Source organism: Salmo salar, chromosome 09, assembly GCF_965601325.2.
Source record: "Salmo salar chromosome 09, fSalSal1, whole genome shotgun sequence".
Taxonomy (NCBI): Eukaryota; Metazoa; Chordata; class Actinopteri; order Salmoniformes; family Salmonidae; genus Salmo; species Salmo salar.
This window is the reverse complement of record NC_138299.1, coordinates 156,263,349-156,286,624: the sequence shown is the minus strand read 5'-3', so window position 1 is coordinate 156,286,624 and position 23,276 is coordinate 156,263,349. Positions and strand designations below refer to the sequence as shown.

Below are 23,276 nucleotides of genomic sequence, written 5' to 3'. Positions count from 1 at the left end.
TGGGACGGAGATTTGTCTTCCAACAAGACAATGATCCAAAACATAAAGCAAAATCTACAATGGAATGGTTCACAAATAAACATATCCAGGTGTTAGAATGGCCAAGTCAAAGTCCAGACCTGAATCCAATCGAGAATCTGTGGAAAGAACTGAAAACTGCTGTTCACAAACGCTCTCCATCCAACCTCACTGAGCTCGAGCTGTTTTGCAAGGAGGAATGGGCAAAAATTTCAGTCTCTCGATGTGCAAAACTGATAGAGCCATACCCCAAGCGACTTACAGCTGTAATCGCAGCAAAAGGTGGCGCTACAAAGTATTAACTTAAGGGGGCTGAATAATTTTGCACGCCCAATTTTTCAGTTTTTTATTTGTTAAAAAAGTTTGAAATATCCAATAAATTTCGTTCCACTTCATGATTGTGTCCCACTTGTTGTTGATTCTTCACAAAAAATGACAGTTTTATATCTTTATGTTTGAAGCCTGAAATGTGGCAAAAGGTCAAAAAGTTCAAGGGGGCCGAATACTTTCGCAAGGCACTGTATATATGAGATGAGTAATGTAGGATATGTAAACATTATATTATATACATTACATTACATTATATAAAGTGTCATTGATAGACAGAGACAGGGAGAGAGGGCGAGAGAGAGGGAGAAGGAGAGGGAGACAAAGAGAGAGAGAATGAGGGATATGAGAGAGGAATCGTGAGTAAGGAGTTTGTGTGTGTGTGTGTGTGTGTGTTCGTGTGAATGCATGCATGCTTTGCTTAGTGTGTGTGTGTGTGTGTGTGTTCGTGTGAATGCATGCATGCTTTGCTTTGTGTGTGTGTGTGTGTGTGTGTGTGTGTGTGTGTGTGTGTGTGTGTGTGTGTGTGTGTGTGTGTGTGTGTCTGTGTGTGTGTGTGTGTGTGTGTGTGTGTGTGTGTGTGTGGTGTGTGTGTGTGTGTGTGTGTGTGTGTGTGTGTGTGTGTGTACTGCCTCACCCTCCACACAGCGGCAGCCAGCCTGTAGTACCCAGGCGTACATGTCTGTCTTGGAATGAGACAGCAGCTGGTCTCCCGTCAGGTAGGTGTTATGAGACGAGGAGATGTAGTAGCTACTCAGAGGCTGATCCATGTCCTGGTTCACCTCATGGTGTTCAGGGTTAAACACATCACACGTGGGGCTGCGCATGAAACTGGTGAAACCTGGACACAGACAGACAGACAGACAGACAGACAGACAGACAGACAGACAGACAGACAGACAGACAGACAGACAGACAGACAGACAGACAGACAGACAGACAGACAGACACGGTAGAAAAGCTGTACTCAGCGTTATCTTACTTATATCATCATAACAATTATTTCTCTCTGTTACCCATGAAATACTCAGAGACATTGGCCCTCCTTGGCGATAGATGAATCCAATCCAATTGAACTGAATAGAACACATAAAGATTTTAGAGGAACAAGATATTCAGCTGACTTACAGCAGCACTGCAATAGTTAAAGCTGAGATACTTAAAGGAACTATCATAATATAAGAGACACACCACCCATTACAGAAAAAGAGGAGGAGAAAACCCTGACAGCCAAGGGGCTTTGATGAGCCTTAACGAGCTGAACTTTTAATGATGGAATGTAATACTTTAATGCACACTGAGTCACAGAATTTGCTGCCGGAATTGTGGGTTGTTTTTTGGGGGGGGGGTTTTAGGAAAAGGAGGAGAGCTTTAACTGGGAGAAGCATCCTTTGATCATGAGAGGCGGGAGGAGGAGGTGGGAGGAGGAGGAGGGAGGAGGAGGAGGAGGGAGGAGGGGGTGAGAGGAGGTGGGAGGAGTAGGAGGAGGGAGGAGGAGGTGTGAGGCGTAGGTGGGAGGAGGAGGAGGGAGGAGGAGGAGGTGGGAGGCGTAGGTGGGAGGAGGAGGAGGGAGGAGGAGGCGAGAGGAGGAGGAGGAGGTGGGAGGAGGAGGGAGGAGTAGGTGGGAGGCGGAAGTGGGAGGAGGAGTAGTAGGTGGGAGAAGGAGGAGGAGGGAGGAGTAGGTGGGAGGAGGAGGGAGGAGTAGGTGGGAGGAGGAGGGAGGAGGAGGGAGGAGGAGGTGGGAGGCGTAGGTGGGAGGCGTAGGTGGGAGGAGAGGGAGGGAGGAGGAGGGGAGAGGAGGAGGAGGTGGGAGGAGGAGGAGGGAGGAGTAGGTGGGAGGCGGAAGTGGGAGGAGGAGGAGGGAGGAGGGGGTGAGAGGAGGTGGGAGGAGGAGGAGGAAGGAGGAGGAGGTGGGAGGCGTAGGTGGGAGGAGGAGGAGGGAGAAGGAGGCGAGAGGAGGAGGAGGAGGAGGTGGGAGGAGGAGGAGGAGGGAGGAGGTGGGAGGCGTAGGTGGGAGGAGGAGGAGGGAGGAGGAGGCGAGAGGAGGAGGAGGAGGTGGGAGGAGGGAGAGGGAGGAGTAGGTGGGAGGCGGAAGTGGGAGGAGGAGTAGTAGGTGGGAGAAGGAGGAGGAGGGAGGAGTAGGTGGGAGGAGGAGGAGGAGGAGGAGGAGGTGGGAGGTGGAAGTGGGAGGAGGAGTAGTAGGTGGGAGGAGGAGGAGGAGGGAGGAGTAGGTGGGAGGAGGAAGTGGGAGGAGGAGGAGGGAGGAGGAGGTGGGAGGAGGAGAAGGGAGGAGGAGGGAAGAGATGGGAGGAGGTGGAGGGAGGAGGAGGAGAAGGGAGGAGAGGGTGGGAGGAGGTGGTGGGAGGAGGAGGAGGTAGGAGGAGGAGGTGGGAGGAGGATGAGGAGGAGGGAGGGGTGGAGAGGAATAAGGAAGCGATTCCCAAACCTTCCATAACAAAGCCATCACCTACAGAGAGATGAAGCTGGAGAAGAGTCCCCTAAGCAAGCTGGTCCTGTGGCTCTGTTCACAAACACAAACAGACCCCACAGAGCCCCAGGACAACAACACAATTAGACCCAACCAAATCATAAGAAAACAAAAAGATAATTAATTGACACATTGGAAAGAATTAACCAAAAAACAGAGCAAACTAGAATGCTATTTGGCCCTAAACAGAGGGTACACAGTGGCAGAATACCTGACCACTGTGACTGACCCAAACTTAAGGAAAGCTTTGACTATGTACAGACTCAGTGAGCATAGCCTTGCTATTGAGAAAGACCGTCGTAGGCAGACCTGGCTCTCAAGAGAAGACAGGCTATGTGCACACTGCCCACAAAATGAGGTGGAAACTGAGCTGTACTTCCTAACCTCCTAACAAATGTTTGACCATATTAGAGACACATATTTCCCTCAGATCACACAGACCCACAAAGAATTCGAAAACAAATCCAATTTTGATAAACTCCCATATCTATTGGGTGAAATACCATAGCGTGCCATCCAAGCAGTAATATTTGTGACCTGTTGCCACAAGAAAAGGGCAACCAGTGAAGAACAAACACCATTGTAAATACAACCCATATTTATGCTTATTTATTTTCCCTTTTGTACTTTAATTAATTATTTGCACATCGTTTCAACACTGTATATAGACATAATATAACATCTGAAATGTCTTTATTCTTTTTAACTTTTGTGAATGTAATGTTTAATGTACATTTTTTATTGTTTATTATGTATTTCTCTTGCCTTAGCAATGTAAACATATGTTTCCCATGCCAATAAAGACCCTGAATTCAATTGAATTTATAAGGAGGTTGGAGACAAGGAGGGGAGGATAAGGTGGTGGGGGGGTGGAGTGGATAAGGAAGGAGGGGGGATGCGGGGTCTCCCTATCAATTTCAATTATAACTCAATCTCCACCCTTTCTCTCTATCATGTCTTTACTTCCCCTTCCCCCTCCACCTCTCCCCTTCCTCCCACACCTCTCCCCTTCCTCCTCCACCTCTCCCCTTCCTCCTACACCTCTCCCCTTCCTCCTCCACCTCTCCCCTTCCTCCTACAACCTGTCCCTCTCCACTTCCTCCTCCACCTCTCCCCTTCCTCCCACACCTCTCCCCTTCCTCCCACACCTCTCCCCTTCCTCCTCCACCTCTCCCCTTCCTCCTACAACTCTCCCCTTCCTCCCACAACTCTCCAACTCTCCCCTTCCTCCTCAACCTCTCCCCCTCCCTCCTCCTCCCCTTCCTCCCCCACCTCTACCCTTCCTCCTCCACTTCCCCTTCTTCCCACACTTCTCTCCATCCTCCTACACCTCTCTCCTTCCACATTCACCTCTCTCCTTCCTCCTCCTCCTCTCCCCCACCTCTCCCCTTCCTCCCTGCACCTCTCCCCTTCCTCCCACACCTCTCCTTTTCCTCCTCCACTCCCGTCCTCCTACACCTCTCCCATTTCTCCTCCACATCTCTCCTGCCTCCTCCACCTCTCTCCTTCCTCCTCCTCCTCTCCCCTTCCTCCCACACCTCTCCCTTTCTCCTCCTCTCCCCTTCCTTCCAACACTTCTCTCCTTCCTTCTCCACCTCTCTCCTTCCTCCTCCTCCTCTCCCCTTCCTTCCAACACTTCTCTCCTTCCTCCTCCACCTCTCCCCTTCCTCTTCCACCTCTCCACATTCTCTTCCACCTCTCCCTTTCCTCCTCCTCCTCCTCTCCCCTTACTCCCACACCACTCCCCTTCCTCCTCCACCTCTCCCCTTCCTCCCACAACTCTCCAACTCTCCCCTTCCTCCTCCACCTATCTCCTTCCTCCTCAGCCGCTCCCCTCCCTCCTCCACTCCCCTTCTTCCCACACTTCTCTCCTTCCTCCTACACCTCTGTCCTTCCACCTTCACCTCTCTCCTTCCTCCTCCTCCTCCTCTCCCCCCACCTCCTCCACCTCTCCCCTTCCTCCTGCACATCTCCCCTTCCTCCCACACCTCTCCTTTTCCTCCTCCACTTCCCGTCCTCCTACACCCTCTCCCATTTCTCCTCCACCTCTTTCCTTCCTCCTCCGCCTCTCTCCTTCCTCCTCCTCCTCTCCCCCTTCCTCCCACACCTCTCCCTTTCTCCTCCTCTCCCCTTCCTTCCACACTTCACTCCTTCTTCCAACACCTCTCTCCTTCCTTCTCCACCTCTCTCCTTCCTCCCTCCTCCTCTCCACTTCCTCACACACTTCTCTCCTTCCTCCTCCACCTCTCCCCTTCCTCTTCCACCTCTCCACATCCTCTGCCACCTCTCCCTTTCCTCCTCCTCCTCTCTCCTTCCTCCCACACGTGTCTCCTTCCTCCTCCACCTCTCTCCTTCCTCCTCCACCTCTCCCCTTCCTCCCACACTTCTCTCCTTTCTCCTACAACTCTCTCCTTCCTCCTCCACCTCTCCCCTTCCTCCTCCTCCTCTCCCCTTCCTCCTCTCCCCTTCCTCCTCCACCTCTCCCCTTCCTCCTCCACCTTTCCCCTTCCTCCTTCACTTCTGCCTTTCCTCTTCCTCCTCTCCCCTCCCTCCCACACTTCTCTCCATCCTCCTACACCTCTCTCCTTCCTCCTCCACCTCTCTACTTCCCCCTTATCCTTTCCCTCCTCCTCCCACACCCTCTCTCCCCTTCCTCTTCCACCTCTCCACATCCTCTTCCACCTCTCCCTTTCCTCCTCCTCCTCTCCCCTTACTCCCACAAGTGTCCCCTTCCTCCTCCACCTCTCCCCATCCTCTTCCACCTCTCCCTTTCCTCCTCCTCCTCTCTCCTTCCTCCCACACGTGTCCCCTTCCTCCTCCACCTCTCTCCATCCTCCTCCACCTCTCTCCTTCCTCCCACACTTCTCTCCTTTCTCCTACAACTCTCTCCTTCCTCCTCCTCCTCTCCCCGTCCTCCTCTCCCCTTCCTCCTCCACCTCTCCCCTTCCTCCTCCACCTCTCCCCTTCCCCCTCCACCTTTCCCCTTCCTCCTTCACTTCTCCCTTTCCTCCTCCTCCTCCCCCTTCCTCCCACACTTCTCTCCCTCCTCCTCCACCTCTCCCTTCCTCCAACATCTCTCCACTTCCTCCTCCACCTCTCCACTTCCTCCACCCTCTCCCCTTCCTCCTCCACCTCTCCCCCTTCCTCCACCTCTCCCCTTCCTCCTCCACCTCTCCCCTTCCACCTCTCCATTTCCTCCTCCTCCTCTCTCCTTCCTTCTGCACTTCTCTCCCTCCTCCACCACCTCTCTCCTTCCTCCTCCTCCACTCCCCCGCCTCCTCCACCTCTGCCCTTCCTCCTCCACCTTTCCCTTTCCTTCTCCTTCTCTCCCCTTTCCAACACTCCTCTCCTTCCTTCTCCACCTCTCTCCTTCCTCCTCCTCCTCTCCACTTCCTCACACACTTCTCTCCTTCCTCCTCCACCTCTCCCCTTCCTCTTCCGCCTCTCCACATCCTCTGCCACCTCTCCCTTTCCTCCTCCTCCTCTCTCCTTCCTCCCACACGTGTCTCCTTCCTCCTCCACCTCTCTCCTTCCTCCTCCACCTCTCCCCTTCCTCCAACACTTCTCTCCTCCTTTCTCCTACAACTCTCTCCTTCCTCCTCCACCTCTCCCCTTCCTCCTCCTCCTCTCCCCTTCCTCCTCTCCCCTTCCTCCTCCACCTCTCCCCCTTCCTCCTCCACCTTTCCCCTTCCTCCTTCACTTCTGCCTTTCCTCTTCCTCCTCTCCCCTCCCTCCCACACTTCTCTCCATCCTCCTACACCTCTCTCCTTCCTCCTCCACCTCTCTACTTCCCCCTTATCCTTTCCCTCCTCCTCCCACACCTCTCTCCCCTTCCTCTTCCACCTCTCCACATCCTCTTCCACCTCTCCCTTTCCTCCTCCTCCTCTCCCCTTACTCCCACAAGTGTCCCCTTCCTCCTCCACCTCTCCCCATCCTCTTCCACCTCTCCCTTTCCTCCTCCTCCTCTCTCCTTCCTCCCACACGTGTCCCCTTCCTCCTCCACCTCTCTCCATCCTCCTCCACCTCTCTCCTTCCTCCCACACTTCTCTCCTTTCTCCTACAACTCTCTCCTCCTCCTCCTCCTCTCCCATCCTCCTCTCCCTTCCTCCTCCACCTCTCCCCTTCCCCCTCCACCTTTCCCCTTCCCCCTCCACCTTTCCCTTCCTCCTTCTTCTCCTTTCCTCCTCCTCCTCCTCCTCTCCCTTCCTCCAACACTTCTCTCCCTCCTCCTCCACCTCTCCCCTTCCTCCAACATCTCTCCACTTCCTCCTCCACCTCTCCACTTCCTCCACCTCTCCCCTTCCTCCTCCACCTCTCCCCTTCCTCCACCTCTCCCCTTCCTCCTCCACCTCTCCCCTTCCACCTCTCCATTTCCTCCTCCTCCTCTCTCCTTCCTTCTGCACTTCTCTCCCTCCTCCACCACCTCTCTCCTTCCTCCTCCTCCACTCCCCCGCCTCCTCCACCTCTGCCCTTCCTCCTCCACCTTTCCCTTTCCTTCTCCTTCTCTCCCTTTCCACCCACACTTCTCCCCTTCCTCCTACACCTCTCTCCTTCCTCCTCTACCTCTCTCAATCCTCCTCCTCCTCTCCCCTTCCTCCCGCACTTCTCTACTTCCTCCTCCATCTCTCCCCTTCCACCTACACCTCTCCCCTTCCTCCCACACCTCTCCTTTTCCTCCTCCACTCCCGTCCTCCTACACCTCTCCCATTTCTCCTCCACATCTCTCCTGCCTCCTCCACCTCTCTCCTTCCTCCTCCTCCTCTCCCCTTCCTCCCACACCTCTCCCTTTCTCCTCCTCTCCCCTTCCTTCCAACACTTCTCTCCTTCCTTCTCCACCTCTCTCCTTCCTCCCTCCTCCTCTCCCCTTCCTTCCAACACTTCTCTCCTTCCTCCTCCACCTCTCCCCTTCCTCTTCCACCTCTCCACATCCTCTTCCACCTCTCCCTTTCCCTCCTCCTCCTCCTCTCCCCTTACTCCCACACCACTCCCCTTCCTCCTCCACCTCTCCCCTTCCTCCCACAACTCTCCAACTCTCCCCTTCCTCCTCCACCTCTCTCTCTTTCCTCCTCAGCCGCTCCCCTCCCTCCTCCACTCCCCTTCTTCCCACACTTCTCTCCTTCCTCCTACACCTCTGTCCTTCCACCTTCACCTCTCTCCTTCCTCCTCCTCCTCCTCTCCCCCACCTCCTCCACCTCTCCCCTTCCTCCTGCACATCTCCCCTTCCTCCCACACCTCTCCTTTTCCTCCTCCACTTCCCGTCCTCCTACACCTCTCCCATTTCTCCTACACCTCTTTCCTTCCTCCTCCGCCTCTCTCCTTCCTCCTCCTCCTCTCCCCTTCCTCCCACACCTCTCCCTTTCTCCTCCTCTCCCCTTCCTTCCACACTTCACTCCTTCTTCCAACACCTCTCTCCTTCCTTCTCCACCTCTCTCCTTCCTCCTCCTCCTCTCCACTTCCTCACACACTTCTCTCCTTCCTCCTCCACCTCTCCCCTTCCTCTTCCACCTCTCCACATCCTCTTCCACCTCTCCCTTTCCTCCTCCTCCTCTCTCCTTCCTCCCACACGTGTCTCCTTCCTCCTCCACCTCTCTCCTTCCTCCTCCACCTCTCCCCTTCCTCCCACACTTCTCTCCTTTCTCCTACAACTCTCTCCTTCCTCCTCCACCTCTCCCCTTCCTCCTCCTCCTCTCCCCTTCCTCCTCTCCCCTTCCTCCTCCACCTCTCCCCTTCCTCCTCCACCTTTCCCCTTCCTCCTTCACTTCTGCCTTTCCTCTTCCTCCTCTCCCCTCCCTCCCACACTTCTCTCCATCCTCCTACACCTCTCTCCTTCCTCCTCCACCTCTCTACTTCCCCCTTATCCTTTCCCTCCTCCTCCCACACCTCTCTCCTTCCTCCTCCACCTCTCCTCTTCCTCTTCCACCTCTCCACATCCTCTTCCACCTCTCCCTTTCCTCCTCCTCCTCTCCCCTTACTCCCACAAGTGTCCCCTTCCTCCTCCACCTCTCCCCATCCTCTTCCACCTCTCCCTTTCCTCCTCCTCCTCTCTCCTTCCTCCCACACGTGTCCCCTTCCTCCTCCACCTCTCTCCATCCTCCTCCACCTCTCTCCTTCCTCCCACACTTCTCTCCTTTCTCCTACAACTCTCTCCTTCCTCCTCCACCTCTCCCCTTCCTCCTCCTCCTCTCCCCGTCCTCCTCTCCCCTTCCTCCTCCACCTCTCCGCTTCCTCCTCCACCTCTCCCCTTCCCCCTCCACCTTTCCCCTTCCTCCTCCACCTCTCCCCTTCCCCCTCCACCTTTCCCCTTCCTCCTTCACTTCTCCCTTTCCTCTTCCTCCTCTCCCCTCTCTCCCACACTTCTCTCCATCCTCCTACACCTCTCTCCTTCCTCCTCCACCTCTCTACTTCCCCCTTATCCTTTCCCTCCTCCTCCCACACCTCTCTCCTTCCTCCTCCACCTCTCTTCCTCCTCCTCCTCTCCCCTTCCTCCTCCACCTTTCCCCGTCCTCTCACACCTCTTGCTTTCCTCCTCCTGCTCTCCCCTTCCTCTTCCACATCTCCAATTCTACCTCCAACTCTCCCCTTCCTCCCACACCTCTCCCCTTCCTCCTCCACCTCTCCCCTTCCTCCTCCACCTCTCCCCTTCCTCCTCCACCTCTCCCCTTCCTCTTCCATCTCTCCCTTTCCTCTTCCATCTCTCCCTTTCCTCCTCCTCCTCCTCTCCCCTTCCTCCCACACTTCTCTCCCTCCTCCTCCACCTCTCCCCTTCCTCCAACATCTCTCCACTTCCTCATCCACCTCTCCACTTCCTCCACCTCTCCCCTTCTTCCTCCACCTCTCCCCTTCCTCCACCTCTCCCCTTCCTCCTCCACCTCTCCCCTTCCACCTCTCCATTTCCTCCTCCTCCTCTCTCCTTCCTTCTGCACTTCTCTCCCTCCTCCACCACCTCTCTCCTTCCTCCTCCTCCACTCCCCCCGCCTCCTCTACCTCTGCCCTTCCTCCTCCACCTTTCCCTTTCCTCCTCCTCCTCTCCCTTTCCACCCACACTTCTCCCCTTCCTCCTACACCTCTCTCCTTCCTCCTCTACCTCTCTCAATCCTCCTCCTCCTCTCCCCTTCCTCCCGCACTTCTCTACTTCCTCCTCCATCTCTCCCCTTCCACCTACACCTCTCCCCTTCATCCTACACCTCTCCCCCTCCTCCATCTCTCCTCTCCCTCCTCCTCCACCTCTCCCCTTCCTCCCAGAACTCTGCCCTTTCTCCCACACCTCTCCCCTTCCTCCTCCACCTCTCCCCTTCCTCCTCCACCTCTCCCCTTCCTCCTCCACCTCTCCCCTTCCTCCTACACCTCTCCCCTTCCTCCTCCTCACCTTGCTCTTCCTCCCTTTCCTCCTCCATTGTGGTGGAGTTTAACTGAAGCCCCAAAGACAGTTTATCTACCATGAAATTATGCCACTGAGTTAACCCGTTATAGAGTTTACAGCCAGACTTACTGCCAGAGGGAGCGAGGGAGGGAGAGAGAGAGAGAGAGAGCAAGAGAGAGAGAGAGAGAGGGAGAGCGAGAGAAAGATAGATAGAGGGAGAGAGACTGAGAACGAGAGAGAGTGAGTGTGTGTATGTGTGTTTGTGACAGAGGGGCTTACCCTCAATTCCCAGAATGCCTTTCTGTTTGTTCTCCTCAGAAAGCTCAAACTTATCAATGACATCCAGACAGTATTCTGTAGTCACATTCATCATCTGAGGAGAGAGACACACACTGTCAGAACACACACTGACACACACTGTCAAAACACACACCCACACAGACACACACTGTCAAAACACACACTGTCAGAACACACACTGTCACACCCACACAGACACGCACTGTCAAAACACACACTGTCACACCCACACAGACACACACTGTCAAAACACACACTGTCACACCCACACAGACACACACTGTCAAAACACACACCCACACAGACACACACTGTCAAAACACACACTGTCACACCCACACAGACACACACTGTCAAAACACACACCCACACAGACACACACTGTCAAAACACACACTGTCACACCCACACAGACACACACTGTCAAAACACACACGGTCACACCCACACAGACACACACTGTCAAAACACACACTGTCACACCCACACAGACACACACTGTCAAAACACACACTGTCACACCCACACAGACACACACTGTCAAAACACACACTGTCACACCCACACAGACACACACTGTCAAAACACACACCCACACAGACACACACTGTCAAAACACACACTGTCACACCCACAGACACACACTGTCAAAACACACACTGTCACACCCACACAGACACACACTGTCAAAACACACACTGTCACACCCACACAGACACACACTGTCAAAACACACACTGTCACACCCACACAGACACACACTGTCAAAACACACACTGTCACACCCACACAGACACACACTGTCAAAACACACACTGTCACACCCACACAGACACACACTGTCAAAACACACACTGTCACACCCACACAGACACACACTGTCAAAACACACACTGTCACACCCACACAGACACACACTGTCAAAACACACACTGTCACACCCACACAGACACTGAATAAAGAGAGAAGGAGACATAGTGAGGAAGGAAAGATTGAAGAGACACACTATCACAACAAACACAAACACACACACAGCGTTTCACTACACTCACACTGACATCTGCTAACCATGAGTACCAATAACATTTGATTTGATTTGACACACACACACACACACACACACAAATACACGCACACAAGACACACAGACACACACACACACAAATACACACACACACACACAGACACACAGATTTTTTTATGAGAGCGACACTATCAGAGAAACCAAGCCACAATCTGCCAATCAAAATAGATTCTTGATAGACCTCTGTCAAAATACTCACATAAAAATGACCCCCCCCCCCCCCCCCCCCCCCAAACCCCTGGCCCCTGAGTAGCACACTGAGAGCACACTAGTTTACAGAGAGAGAGGGGGGAGGGAGAGGTGGGAGGGGAGCTATAGAGAGAGAGAGAGAGAGAGAGAGAGAAAGAGAGAGAGAGGGGGGAGAGAGAGTTGGGAGGGGAGCTATAGAGAGAGAGAAAGAGAGAGAGAGAGAGAGAGGGGAGCTATAGAGTGAGAGAGAGAGGGGGGAGCTATAGAGTGAGAGAGAGAGAGAGAGAGAGAGAGAGAGGGGGAGAGAGAGAGAGAGAGAGAGAGAGAGAGAGGAGGAGAGAGAGAGGTATGAGGTAGAGACAACCCAAGTGACAGTAAAACAATGACAGGAAGTGACAGTAAAACAATGACAGGAAGTGACAGTAAAACAATGACAGGAAGTGACGGTAAAACAATGATAGGAAGTGACAGTAAAACAATGATAGGAAGTGTCAGTATAACAATAATAGGACGTGACAGTAAAACAATGACAGGAAGTGACAATAAAACAATAATAGGAAGTGACAGTAAAAAATGATAGGAAGAGACAGTAAAATAATGACAGGAAGTGACAGTAAAACAATGACAGGAAGTGACAGTAAAACAAGGATAGGAAGTGACAGTAAAACAATGTACTATACTCAGGGGTGAAAGTAAATGTAATTTCTTCCTGATATGGAACCTCCATTTTATTGGCCTAATCATAGAATTTAATATTCATTCAATAGGATCTCTGTGGGTCTCGTCGTAAAGATGTGGAATTTAACTTAAAATGTAGGACCTTTTATTGTGGCATAAACACAACCAATCATGATGTGCTCATCTGATTGTCATACAATCATTTCAAATGTCTCCTTTATTAGGCTACCGAGCACGTTCATCAACTCGTAACATATCTCCAGCCTCCAAACAGTGGTGAATAGAAAGAGACATCTGTTAAACAAAACACCAAAAAAGTGTAATAACATTTGGCGAATGTCATTAGGCCACAATTTATGCATCCGCTGCTGTCCGCACACGTCTCAGTGTCGGCTGCTCATCAATGCCTTGGCAAAATGTCAGTGTTCTCGTCAAACCACATTACATTTTGGAGCACAGATTACACCACCCATTTTCAAGTCCATTCGGCTCATTTGTCTCTGACGTGGTAATGATAAAGTTGTATAATAGCCTACAGTTTTCTAGACATTTTGTTTTTATTATTGTGATAGACTCATGTTTTACTGATACCCCCACTATCTCCCGCCGTACCGTACCAGACCGTACCGGACCATACCGCCTGACCTTCACCACCGACTATACTATAGGTGACTAAAACTACATTATCTAGTGTTGTCTGTCTGTAAACCCTGACCTTCAACACCGACTATACTATAGGTGACTAAAACGACATTATCTAGCGTTGTCTGTCTGTAAACCCTGACCTTCAACACCGACTATACTATAGGTGACTAAAACTACATTATCTAGTGTTGTCTGTCTGTAAACCCTGACCTTCTGTTCGTTGCGCAGGAAGTTGGCCAGCTCGTCAGCCGTCAGGTGGTCCTTCCTGTCGCTGTATCCCATGAGCAGCAGATACAGGTCCCGCCGCAGTGACATCATCTTATAGAACACGCTGAACTCTTCAAACGTCAACGTGCCCTGTTGGTCGTCTGAGTCCGCTTCCTGTGGGAAAGGGAAATTACATCACCATTAGTAAGAGGCTGCATTGGTCAGGTGATTCAACTCCAATTCGACCCTCTCTTCCAAATTGTTTAAACTTATTTTGTCTGTAAACATCTGGTATATTCACACTCAGCCATGGTGCCTCTACATGGAAGCAAACAACTACAAGGACATTGTCATGTGGGGACAGAAAAGTCAACTGTGTTCTGACATTGTCCTTGTTCGGTTCATACAACAATTCACTCCTGGCGGTGCCCTAAAAATATTGGACTATAAACCAACTGCACTATCTGACCGTCATGCTCAGAACTCGCCTGTCATTTGAATCACATGTCCCAAACGGCACCCTATTCCCTATATAGTGCACAACTTTAGACCAGAGCCCAATGGCACCCTATTCCCTATATATAGTGCACTACTTTAGACCAAAGCCCTATGATACCCTATTCCCTATATAGTGCACTACTTTTGGTCAGAGCCCTAAGGGTAGTGGTGCCCTATATAGTACACTACTATGGGCCCAATACAAATCCATGAGAGAAAACATTAACTAAAGCTTTGGACCTTGGTTTAAAGGTGGGATTTGCTTCCAGGTAGCAGCAGAAGTACTAAGAACTACTGTCACTATCTGTCGAGAGAAGACAGAAGACTGATGCTTTCTAAGTCCAACCCTTAAACCTTACCTTAGCCCTATCCTGGATGTAAGTAAACAAATCAAATCAAATCAAATTTATTTATATAGCCCTTCTTACATCAGCTGATATCTCAAAGTGCTATACAGAAACCCAGCCTAAAACCCCAAACAGCAAGCAATGCAGGTGTAGAAGCAGTAGAAACCCAGCCTAAAACCCCAAACAGCTTATAAACTGCACATCAATTGCCAGGTAACGTTGAGCATCCCTCTTTTGTCTTCTCAGGTACAGTATTTGGTCCCTGACCTGTGACTGACCTGGAACATGTGTTTGACCTTCCTGCGGGGAAGGTTGACGTTCATCTTGTGTAGGAGCTGGTAGATCTCCTCCATGTTCAGCAGACCATCCCCGTTCTTATCAGCCTCCTCAAATGTCTGCTTCATCCACCTGCACACACACAAGTTAAGGACACAGCCATGGGATGGTGTGTGTGTGTGTGTGTGTGTGTGTGTGTGTGTGTGTTGTGTGTGTGTGTGTGTGTGTGTGTGTGGGGAGGGTGGGAGGGTAGAGTAGTCAGCAGGATGTCTAGCTAGTTTAGAAACATCAGCAGCATCACCAGAGCTTGGCTAGTCAATGCACTTTAGCACAGTTTCTAAACCCAGAGGTGCAACATCACCAGAGCTTGGCTAGCCAATGCACTGCAGCACAGTTTCTAAACCCAGAGGTGCAACATCACCAGAGCTTGGCTAGTCAATGCACTGCAGCACAGTTTCTAAACCCAGAGGTGCAACATCACCAGAGCTTGGCTAGTCAATGCACTGCAGCACAGTTTCTAAACCCAGAGGTGCAACATCACCAGAGCTTGGCTAGTCAATGCACTGCAGCACAGTTTCTAAACCCAGAGGTGCAACATCACCAGAGCTTGGCTAGTCAATGCACTGCAGCACAGTTTCTAAACCCAGAGGTGCAACATCACCAGAGCTTGGCTAGTCAATGCACTTTAGCACAGTTTCTAAACCCAGAGGTGCAACATCACCAGAGCTTGGCTAGCCAATGCACTGCAGCACAGTTTCTAAACCCAGAGGTGCAACATCACCAGAGCTTGGCTAGTCAATGCACTGCAGCACAGTTTCTAAACCCAGAGGTGCAACATCACCAGAGCTTGGCTAGTCAATGCACTGCAGCACAGTTTCTAAACCCAGAGGTGCAACATCACCAGAGCTTGGCTAGTCAATGCACTTTAGCACAGTTTCTAAACCCAGAGGTGCAACATCCCCAGAGCTTGGCTAGCCAATGCACTGCAGCACAGTTTCTAAACCCAGAGGTGCAACATCACCAGAGCTTGGCTAGTCAATGCACTGCAGCACAGTTTCTAAACCCAGAGGTGCAACATCACCAGAGCTTGGCTAGCCAATGCACTGCAGCACAGTTTCTAAACCCAGAGGTGCAACATCACCAGAGCTTGGCTAGTCAATGCACTTTAGCACAGTTTCTAAACCCAGAGGTGCAACATCCCCAGAGCTTGGCTAGCCAATGCACTGCAGCACAGAGTTTCAAACCCAGAGGTGCAACATCACCAGAGCTTGGCTAGCCAATGCACTGCAGCACAGAGTTTCTAAACCCAGAGGTGCAACATCACCAGAGCTTGGCTAGCCAATGCACTGCAGCACAGAGTTTCTAAACCCAGAGGTGCAACATCACCAGAGCTTGGCTAGCCAATGCACTGCAGCACAGAGTTTCTAAACCCAGAGGTGCAACATCACCAGAGCTTGGCTAGCCAATGCACTGCAGCACAGAGTTTCTAAACCCAGAGGTGCAACATCAAAAAGACTTCCGGGAACACTTGTGAAGCAGACCAAGTTGGGGTTTCGGGTCTGACAAGCCAATGAGAGAAGTCAGCTTCTTCCTTCGTTGTCAATTTTCTCAAAATCTAAAGGAACAATCTAGATTTCAGTAGTTACATATTATTACTCCAACCTCATGAAAGTGACAAACTCACACGTTTTTAATTTTCAGGAAAAAACTACTTTATATCGAAGGAGTGCCTTGGATTTGACGGTCTGCACATGCTCAGTTCGACGTGAGAAGACCGTTAGACCTGATGACGTGTTTCTGCACGTGAGCTTAGCTAGCCAACACCACCATGACATCGCCACCATGACATCGCCTTCAAGTGCGATCAGGGATTTCTATTGGATAAGCCCGTTTAAACCTATCTTCATACTGGAGTCTAAAGTCTAAACTTGCATTACAGTTAATTTTAGAAGCACTTTCTAATGTGTATTCAAGCTGAGAGGCTTTTCAACAACAAAAACAACACCATGTTTTGTCAGTTGTCAAATCCAGTCAGAACAGAACAGCGCCCGAAGGCAAACACACACACAGAAACACACACTGCATGCAGCAGGCAGAGGGAGACATGAAAAGAGGGAGAGTACTTTCCTTTGGGAGGAATGAAAACAAAGCAGAGGAGAGGAGAGGAGAGAAGAAGAAGAGCATAAAAGTGGGTTATCCAGTTAACTGATTAAACAAGACTGGTTAGGGGTACGGATGCAAACACACCCACAGTTATGCTCTTCTTACAAGGTACAAGGAGGACATAGGTGTGTGTGTGTGTGTGTGTGTGGGTGTGTGTGTGTGTGTGTGTGTGTGTGTGTGTGTGTGTGTGTGTGTGTGTGTGTGTGTGTGTGTGGGTGTGTGTGTGTGTGTGTGTGTGGGTGTGTGTGGATGAGTGTGTGTTAGTCTTAAAAGGATATTGGTCATGTGTCCGTTGTCGTTTGGCCAGTGAGTCCTCGTCACTGATGCCAGCCATCAGGTATCGTAGTCCTGTCACCCAGGTACGAGCCTCTTCAGGGTTAGAGGTAACCAGGTCTAGGGACTCCATGTGGTTGCCATGGTAAACGGTGAAACAGCAGGCCGGGTCGAAACTGCCCTCCGCATGGCGGTGGAAGATGTCTGACTGACGGCCCTCCGTCACCTTGTACAGCGAATCAATGGTGACTGAAAGGGAAAGACGGTGGTACAGGAAGAGAGAGAGGACCATTCAGGGTTGGGAGTCAGAATATTGCGTACAGCCACAGCACTGATAGGTTGGGAATTCATTAAGTAGCTCTCCTTTGTGATCAAAATGGATGAAAACAAACAAAAATCTGCTAAGAGACAACAAATTAAGCTTCTGATATCTTCTAGGGCAATGATAGTTTCTCTCTATTAAATATTGAACGAAGGCCACAATAAGGAGAAGTTAGAGATGAACATATAACCAGACAGACACTGCAGCAAATAAATTGGCATACCCTGAAATCATAGCAGTACTACTGTAGTCAACAACATGGCTGAAATCACACTGGCTCTCAAGATCTTTCTCAGATTATTACCAATCCCACAAGGCGTGACTCCAAACACCCAAAAAAGGCTACTCTAATCAATGTTATCCTCACAAATAATCCTGATAGGTAATAGTCTGGTATTTTCTGTAATGACCTTAGTGATCACTGTTTTACAGCCTGTGTTCGTAATGGCTGCTCAGTGAAGCGACCTGTCCTGCTTTGTCATAGACGCTTGCTAAAAAACTTTAATGAGCAAGCCTTCCTTCATGACCTGGCCTCTGTAAACTGGTATAGAATCAGCTTGATCCACTCTGTCGAAGAAGCTTGGACCTTCTTTTTTGATATCTTCAATGATATTGTTAACAAACCTGCCCCATAAAGAAAATGAGAATTAAAAACAGGTTCAGCCCCTGGTTCGACTGTGATCTTGCAGAGTTACTCCACCTCGAGAATTGCATTTGGCGAAAGGCTTGGCACACGCATACTCAGGCTGACTGTCTTTCGTTCAGGCAAATGAGAAATAAGTACATTCAGGCTATCCAGAAGGCCAAATTAAGTTACTTTAACCTGTTAGGGCTAGGGGGCAGTATTTGCACGGCTGGATAAAAAAAATGTACCCGATTTAATCTGGTTACTAATCCTACCCAGTAACTAGAATATGCATATACTTATTATATATGGATAGAAAACACTCTAAAGTTTCTAAAACTGTTTGAATGGTGTCTGTGAGTATAACAGAACTCATTTGGCAGGCAAAACCCTGAGACATTTTCTGACAGGAAGTGGATACCTGATGTGTTGTATTACCTTTAAACCTATCCCATTGAAAAACACACAGGGGCTGAGGAATATTTTGGCACTTCCTATTGCTTCCACTAGATGTCACCAGCCTTTACAAAGTGTTTTGAGTCTTCTGGAGGGAGATCTGACCGAACAAGAGCCATGGAACGATGATGGCCCATTAGACACCTGGCGCGCGAGTTCATGTTGGGTACCCTCGTTCCAATACGTTATAAAAGAGTATGCAACAAGAGTTGTGTGTAATGTTTTGTCAATTCAAAGACAGGGTCACCAAAACGATAAAACCAGCTAAAATGATGCACTAACCTTTTACAATCTCCATCAGATGACACTCCTAGGACATTATGTTAGACAATGCATGCATTTTTAGTTCTATCAAGTTCATATTTATATCCAAAAACAGCGTTTTACTATGGCATTGATGTTGAGGAAATCGTTTCCCTCCAATAACCGGCAGTCAAGTCAGCGTCACAAATTAAATAATTAAAATTAGAAAACATTGGTAAAATATTATATTGTCATTTAAAGAATTATAGATTTACATCTCTTGAACGCAATCAACTTGCCAGATTTAAAAATAACCTTACTGGGAAATCACACTTTGCAATAATCTGAGCACTGCGCCCAGAAAAATACGAGTTGCGATACAGACTAGACGTCATGTTGGGGAGATCTAAAATCGAAAATACTATGTAAATAATCCATTACCTTTGATTCTCTTCATCAGATGTCACTTCCAGGTATCACAGGTCCATAACGAATGTAGTTTTGTTCAAAAAAGCTCATCATTTATGTCCAAAAATCTCCGTCTTGTTAGCACATGATCTAAGCCAGCCGGACTTCTCGTCATGAACGAGGGGAAAAAATATATTTACGTTCGTTCAAACATGTCAAACGTTGTATAGCATAAATCATTAGGGCCTTTTTTAACCAGAACATGAATAATATTCAAGGTGGACGAATGCATACTCTTTTATAACGTATTGGAACGAGGGTACCCAACATGAACTCGCGCGCCAGGTGTCTAATGGGCCATCATCGGTCCATGGCTCTTGTTCGGTCAGATCTCCATCCAGAAGACTCAAAACACTTTGTAAAGGCTGGTGACATCTAGTGGAAGCAATAGGAAGTGCCAAAATATTCCTCAGCCCCTGTGTTTTTCAATGGGATAGGTTTAAAGGTAATACAACACATCAGGTATCCACTTCCTGTCAGAAAATGTCTCAGGGTTTTGCCTGCCAAATGAGTTCTGTTATACTCACAGACACCATTCAAACAGTTTTAGAAAATTTAGGGTGTTTTCTATCCATATGTAATAAGTATATGCATATTCTAGTTACTGGGTAGGAGTGGTAACCAGATTAAATCGGGTATGTTTTTTTATCCAGCCGTGTCAATACTGCCCCCTAGCCCTAACAGGTTAAATGTCCTCAATGATGTCACCATTGTCCTTGACGATAAGCAATATTGTGCTCCTATTTTTATTGACTTGGCCAAAGCTTTTGATATAGTAAACCATTCCATTCTTGTGGGCTGGCTAAGGAGTATTGGTGTCTCAGAGGGGTCTTTGGCCTGGTTTGCTAACAACCTCTCTCAAAGAGTGCAGTGTATAAAGTCAGAACATCTGCTGTCTCAGCCACTGCCTGTCACCAAGGGAGTACCCCAAGGCTCGATCCTAGGCCCCACACTCTTCTCAATTTACATCAACAACATAGCTCAGGCAGTAGGAAGCTCTCTCATCCATTTATATGCAGATGATACAGTCTTATACTCAACTGGCCCCTACCCGGATTTTGTGTTAAACGCTCTACAACAAAGCTTTCTTAGTGTCCAACAAGCTTTCTCTGCCCTTAACCTTGTTCTGAACACTTCCAAAACAAAGGTAACGTGGTTTGGTAAGAAGAATGCCCCTCTTCCCAGGTGTGATTACTACCTCTGAGGGTTTAGAGCTTGAGGTAGTCACCTCATACAAGTACTTGGGAGTATGGCTAGACAGTGCACTGTCCTTCTCTCAGCACATATCAAAGCTGCAAGCTAAAGTTAAATCTAGACTTGGTTTCCTCTATTGTAATCGCTCCTCTTTCAGCGCCCCCAGCTGCCAAACTAACCCTGATTCAGATGACCATCCTACCCATGCTAGATTATGGAGATTATGGTAATTTATACATCGGCAGGTATGGGTGATCTCGAGCGGCTAGATGTTCTTTACCATTCAGCCATCAGATTTGACACCAATGCTCCTTATAGGACACATCACTGTCCTCTATACTCCTCTGTAAACTGGTCATCTCTGTAAACCTGTTGCAAGACCCACTGGTTGTTGCTTATTTATAAAACACTCTTAGGCCTCACTCCCCCCTATCTGAGATATCTACTGCAGCCCTCATCCTCCACATACAACACCCAGTCACATTCTGTTAAAGGTTTCCAAAGCACACACATCCCTCGGTCGCTTGTCTCTTACTGACAGTTGTGACTGCTTTGAGTGGTGTATTGTTGTCTCTACCTTCTTGCCATGTGTGCTGTTGTCTGTGCCCAACAATGTTTGTACCCTGTTTTGTGCTGCTACCATGTTGTGTTTCTGCCATCATGTGTTGCTACCATGTTGTGTTGCTACCATGTCGTTGTCATGTTGTGTTGCTACCATGCTGTGTTGTCATGTGTTGCTGCCTTGCTATGTTGTCGTCTTAGGTCTCTCTTTATGTAGTGTTGTGTTGTCTCTCTTGTTGTGATGTGGGTTCCGTCCTATATTTAAAATTATTATTATTATTCTTTTTATCCCAGCCCCCATCCCCGCAGGAGGCCTTTTGCTTTTTGGTAAATAAAAATGTGTTCTTAATTGACTTGCCTCGTTAAATAAAGGTTAAATAAAAATAAAATAAATAAAAAAGAGAAGACAGGCTATGTGCACACTGCCCACAAAATGAGGTGGAAACTATGACCATACTATTTACCATTGTAAATACAACCAATATTTATGTTTATTTATTTTCCCTTTTGTACATTAACTATTTGCACATAACATGACATTTGAAATGTCTTTATTCTTTTGGAACTTTTGTGAGTGTAATGTTTACTGTAAACATTTATTGTTTATTTCACTTTTGTTTATCATCTATTTCACTTGCTTTGGCAATGTAAACATATGTTTCCCATGCCAATAAAGCCCTTACATTTTATTGAAATTGAATTGAATTGAGAGAAAGAGAGACAAAGACAGAGCGAGAGAGAGGGAGAGAGAGAGAGAGAGAGAGAGAGAGAGAGAGAGGCTGAGAGGGAGAGAGCAAAAATACATTATTTGACATTTCTACAAGGTTAAAAGATTGGATAAAGTTACATAAAGCATTGTTTGTATTGCTTCGATGTTGCCTAAAGGAAGAGCCTCTGTTAAGGGTAGAACTAGGGGTTAAGGTGCGAGATTGCGTGGGTGATGAGATAAAGTGTGTGTACTCACTCTTGGCCCTCTCACTCTTGCGTGAGGGTCTCCATCGGATACAGGAGCGATGTTCGTCCAGGTAGAACAGTCTCACCAGCCCCTTGGAACCAGCTTTCAACTTCACCATCTGGGTCCCCGACTGCATCACACACATACATCGCTCCACTACAGAGAGACAAGGAGACACAGAGGTCAATATTGTACTATCACAAAAAAACATAAGAGCAGAGGCGCTTCCTTTTCTAATGCTAGAAAATACTGATTAACAGCTGATGTGGGCCAGAAACATGATGGGACAAAGATAGGAGTGACAAAACACAAACAGGTCAGAGACATAGAGAAGATGAGAGAGAGCGAGAGAAGAGAGAGGGGAGAGGAGAGAGAGAGAGAGAGAGAGAGAGAGAGAGAGAGAGAGAGAGAGAGAGAACCTACAAGGAAGTGATTCCCAAACCTTCCTTAACAAAGCCATCACCTTCAGAGAGATGAACATGGAGAAGAGTCCCCTAAGCAAGCTGGTCCTGGGGCTCTGTTCACAAACACAAACAGACCCCACAGAGCCCCAGGACAGCACCACAATTAGACCCAACCAAATCCTGAGAAAACAAAAATATTTTACTTCACACATTGGAAAGACGTTACCAAAAAACAGAGCAAACTAGAATGCTATTTGGCCCTAAACAGAGATTACACAGTGGCAGAATACCTGACCACTGTGACTGACCCAAATTTATGGAAAGCTTTGACTATGTACAGACTCAGTGAGCATAGACTTGATATTGAGAAAGGCCGCCGTAGGCAGACCTGGCTCTGAAGAGAAGACAGGCTATGTGCACACTGCCCACAAAATGAGGTGGAAACTGAGCTGTACTTCCTAACCTCCTGCCCAATGTATGACCATATTAGAGACACATATTTCCCTCAGATTACACAGATCCACAAAGAATTTGAAAACAAATCAAATTTTGATAAACTCACATATCTATTGTGTGAAATATATAGACATAATATGACAAGTTCCAATATGATTTTGGAACTTCTGTGAGTGTAATGTTTACTGTTCATTTGTTATTGTTATATTTCACTTGCTTTAACAATGTTGACATATGTTTCCCATGCCAATGAAGCCATTTGAATTTAAATTGAATTGAAATAGAGATGCAACATCATCTGATGCAACATCACTGTCTTCTTCCGCCCACGCACACACAGAAACAAACAGAGTTACAAACAGCCTTAACTCAGCGTGATCTGACATGACTAGAGGCTATAAGATTCAGCTCCATGTCAACTACGAGTATCTAAAATAAGAACCATGTTAACTAGGAGTATCTAAACTAAGGACCATGTCAACTAGGAGTATCTAAACGAAGGACCATGTCAACTAGGAGTATCTAAACTAAGGACCATGTCAACTAGGAGTATCTAAACTAAGGACCATGTCAACTAGGAGTATCTAAACGAAGGACCATGTCAACTAGGAGTATCTAAACTAAGGACCATGTCAACTAGGAGTATCTAAACTAAGGACCATGTCAACTAGGAGTATCTAAACTAAGGACCATGTCAACTAGGAGTATCTAAACTAAGGACCATGTCAACTAGGAGTAT

At 48.7% G+C, this 23,276-nt stretch overlaps 1 protein-coding gene across 1 annotated transcript in view; it reads right to left on the bottom strand.

Moving 5' to 3' along the window:
• Window positions 1–23,276, bottom strand: part of plch1 (phospholipase C, eta 1) — a 154,191-nt gene that overhangs the window by 57,467 nt on the left and 73,448 nt on the right. Inside the window, exons 3-8 of the mRNA XM_082956476.1 lie at window positions 21,687–21,833; window positions 16,859–17,102; window positions 14,420–14,549; window positions 13,300–13,470; window positions 10,473–10,566; window positions 983–1,186 (exon numbers count right to left, since the gene is read on the bottom strand). Of these exons, the coding sequence (XP_082812602.1) occupies window positions 983–1,186; window positions 10,473–10,566; window positions 13,300–13,470; window positions 14,420–14,549; window positions 16,859–17,102; window positions 21,687–21,833 (990 nt within the window). The remainder of the gene's footprint in view (window positions 1–982; window positions 1,187–10,472; window positions 10,567–13,299; window positions 13,471–14,419; window positions 14,550–16,858; window positions 17,103–21,686; window positions 21,834–23,276) is intronic.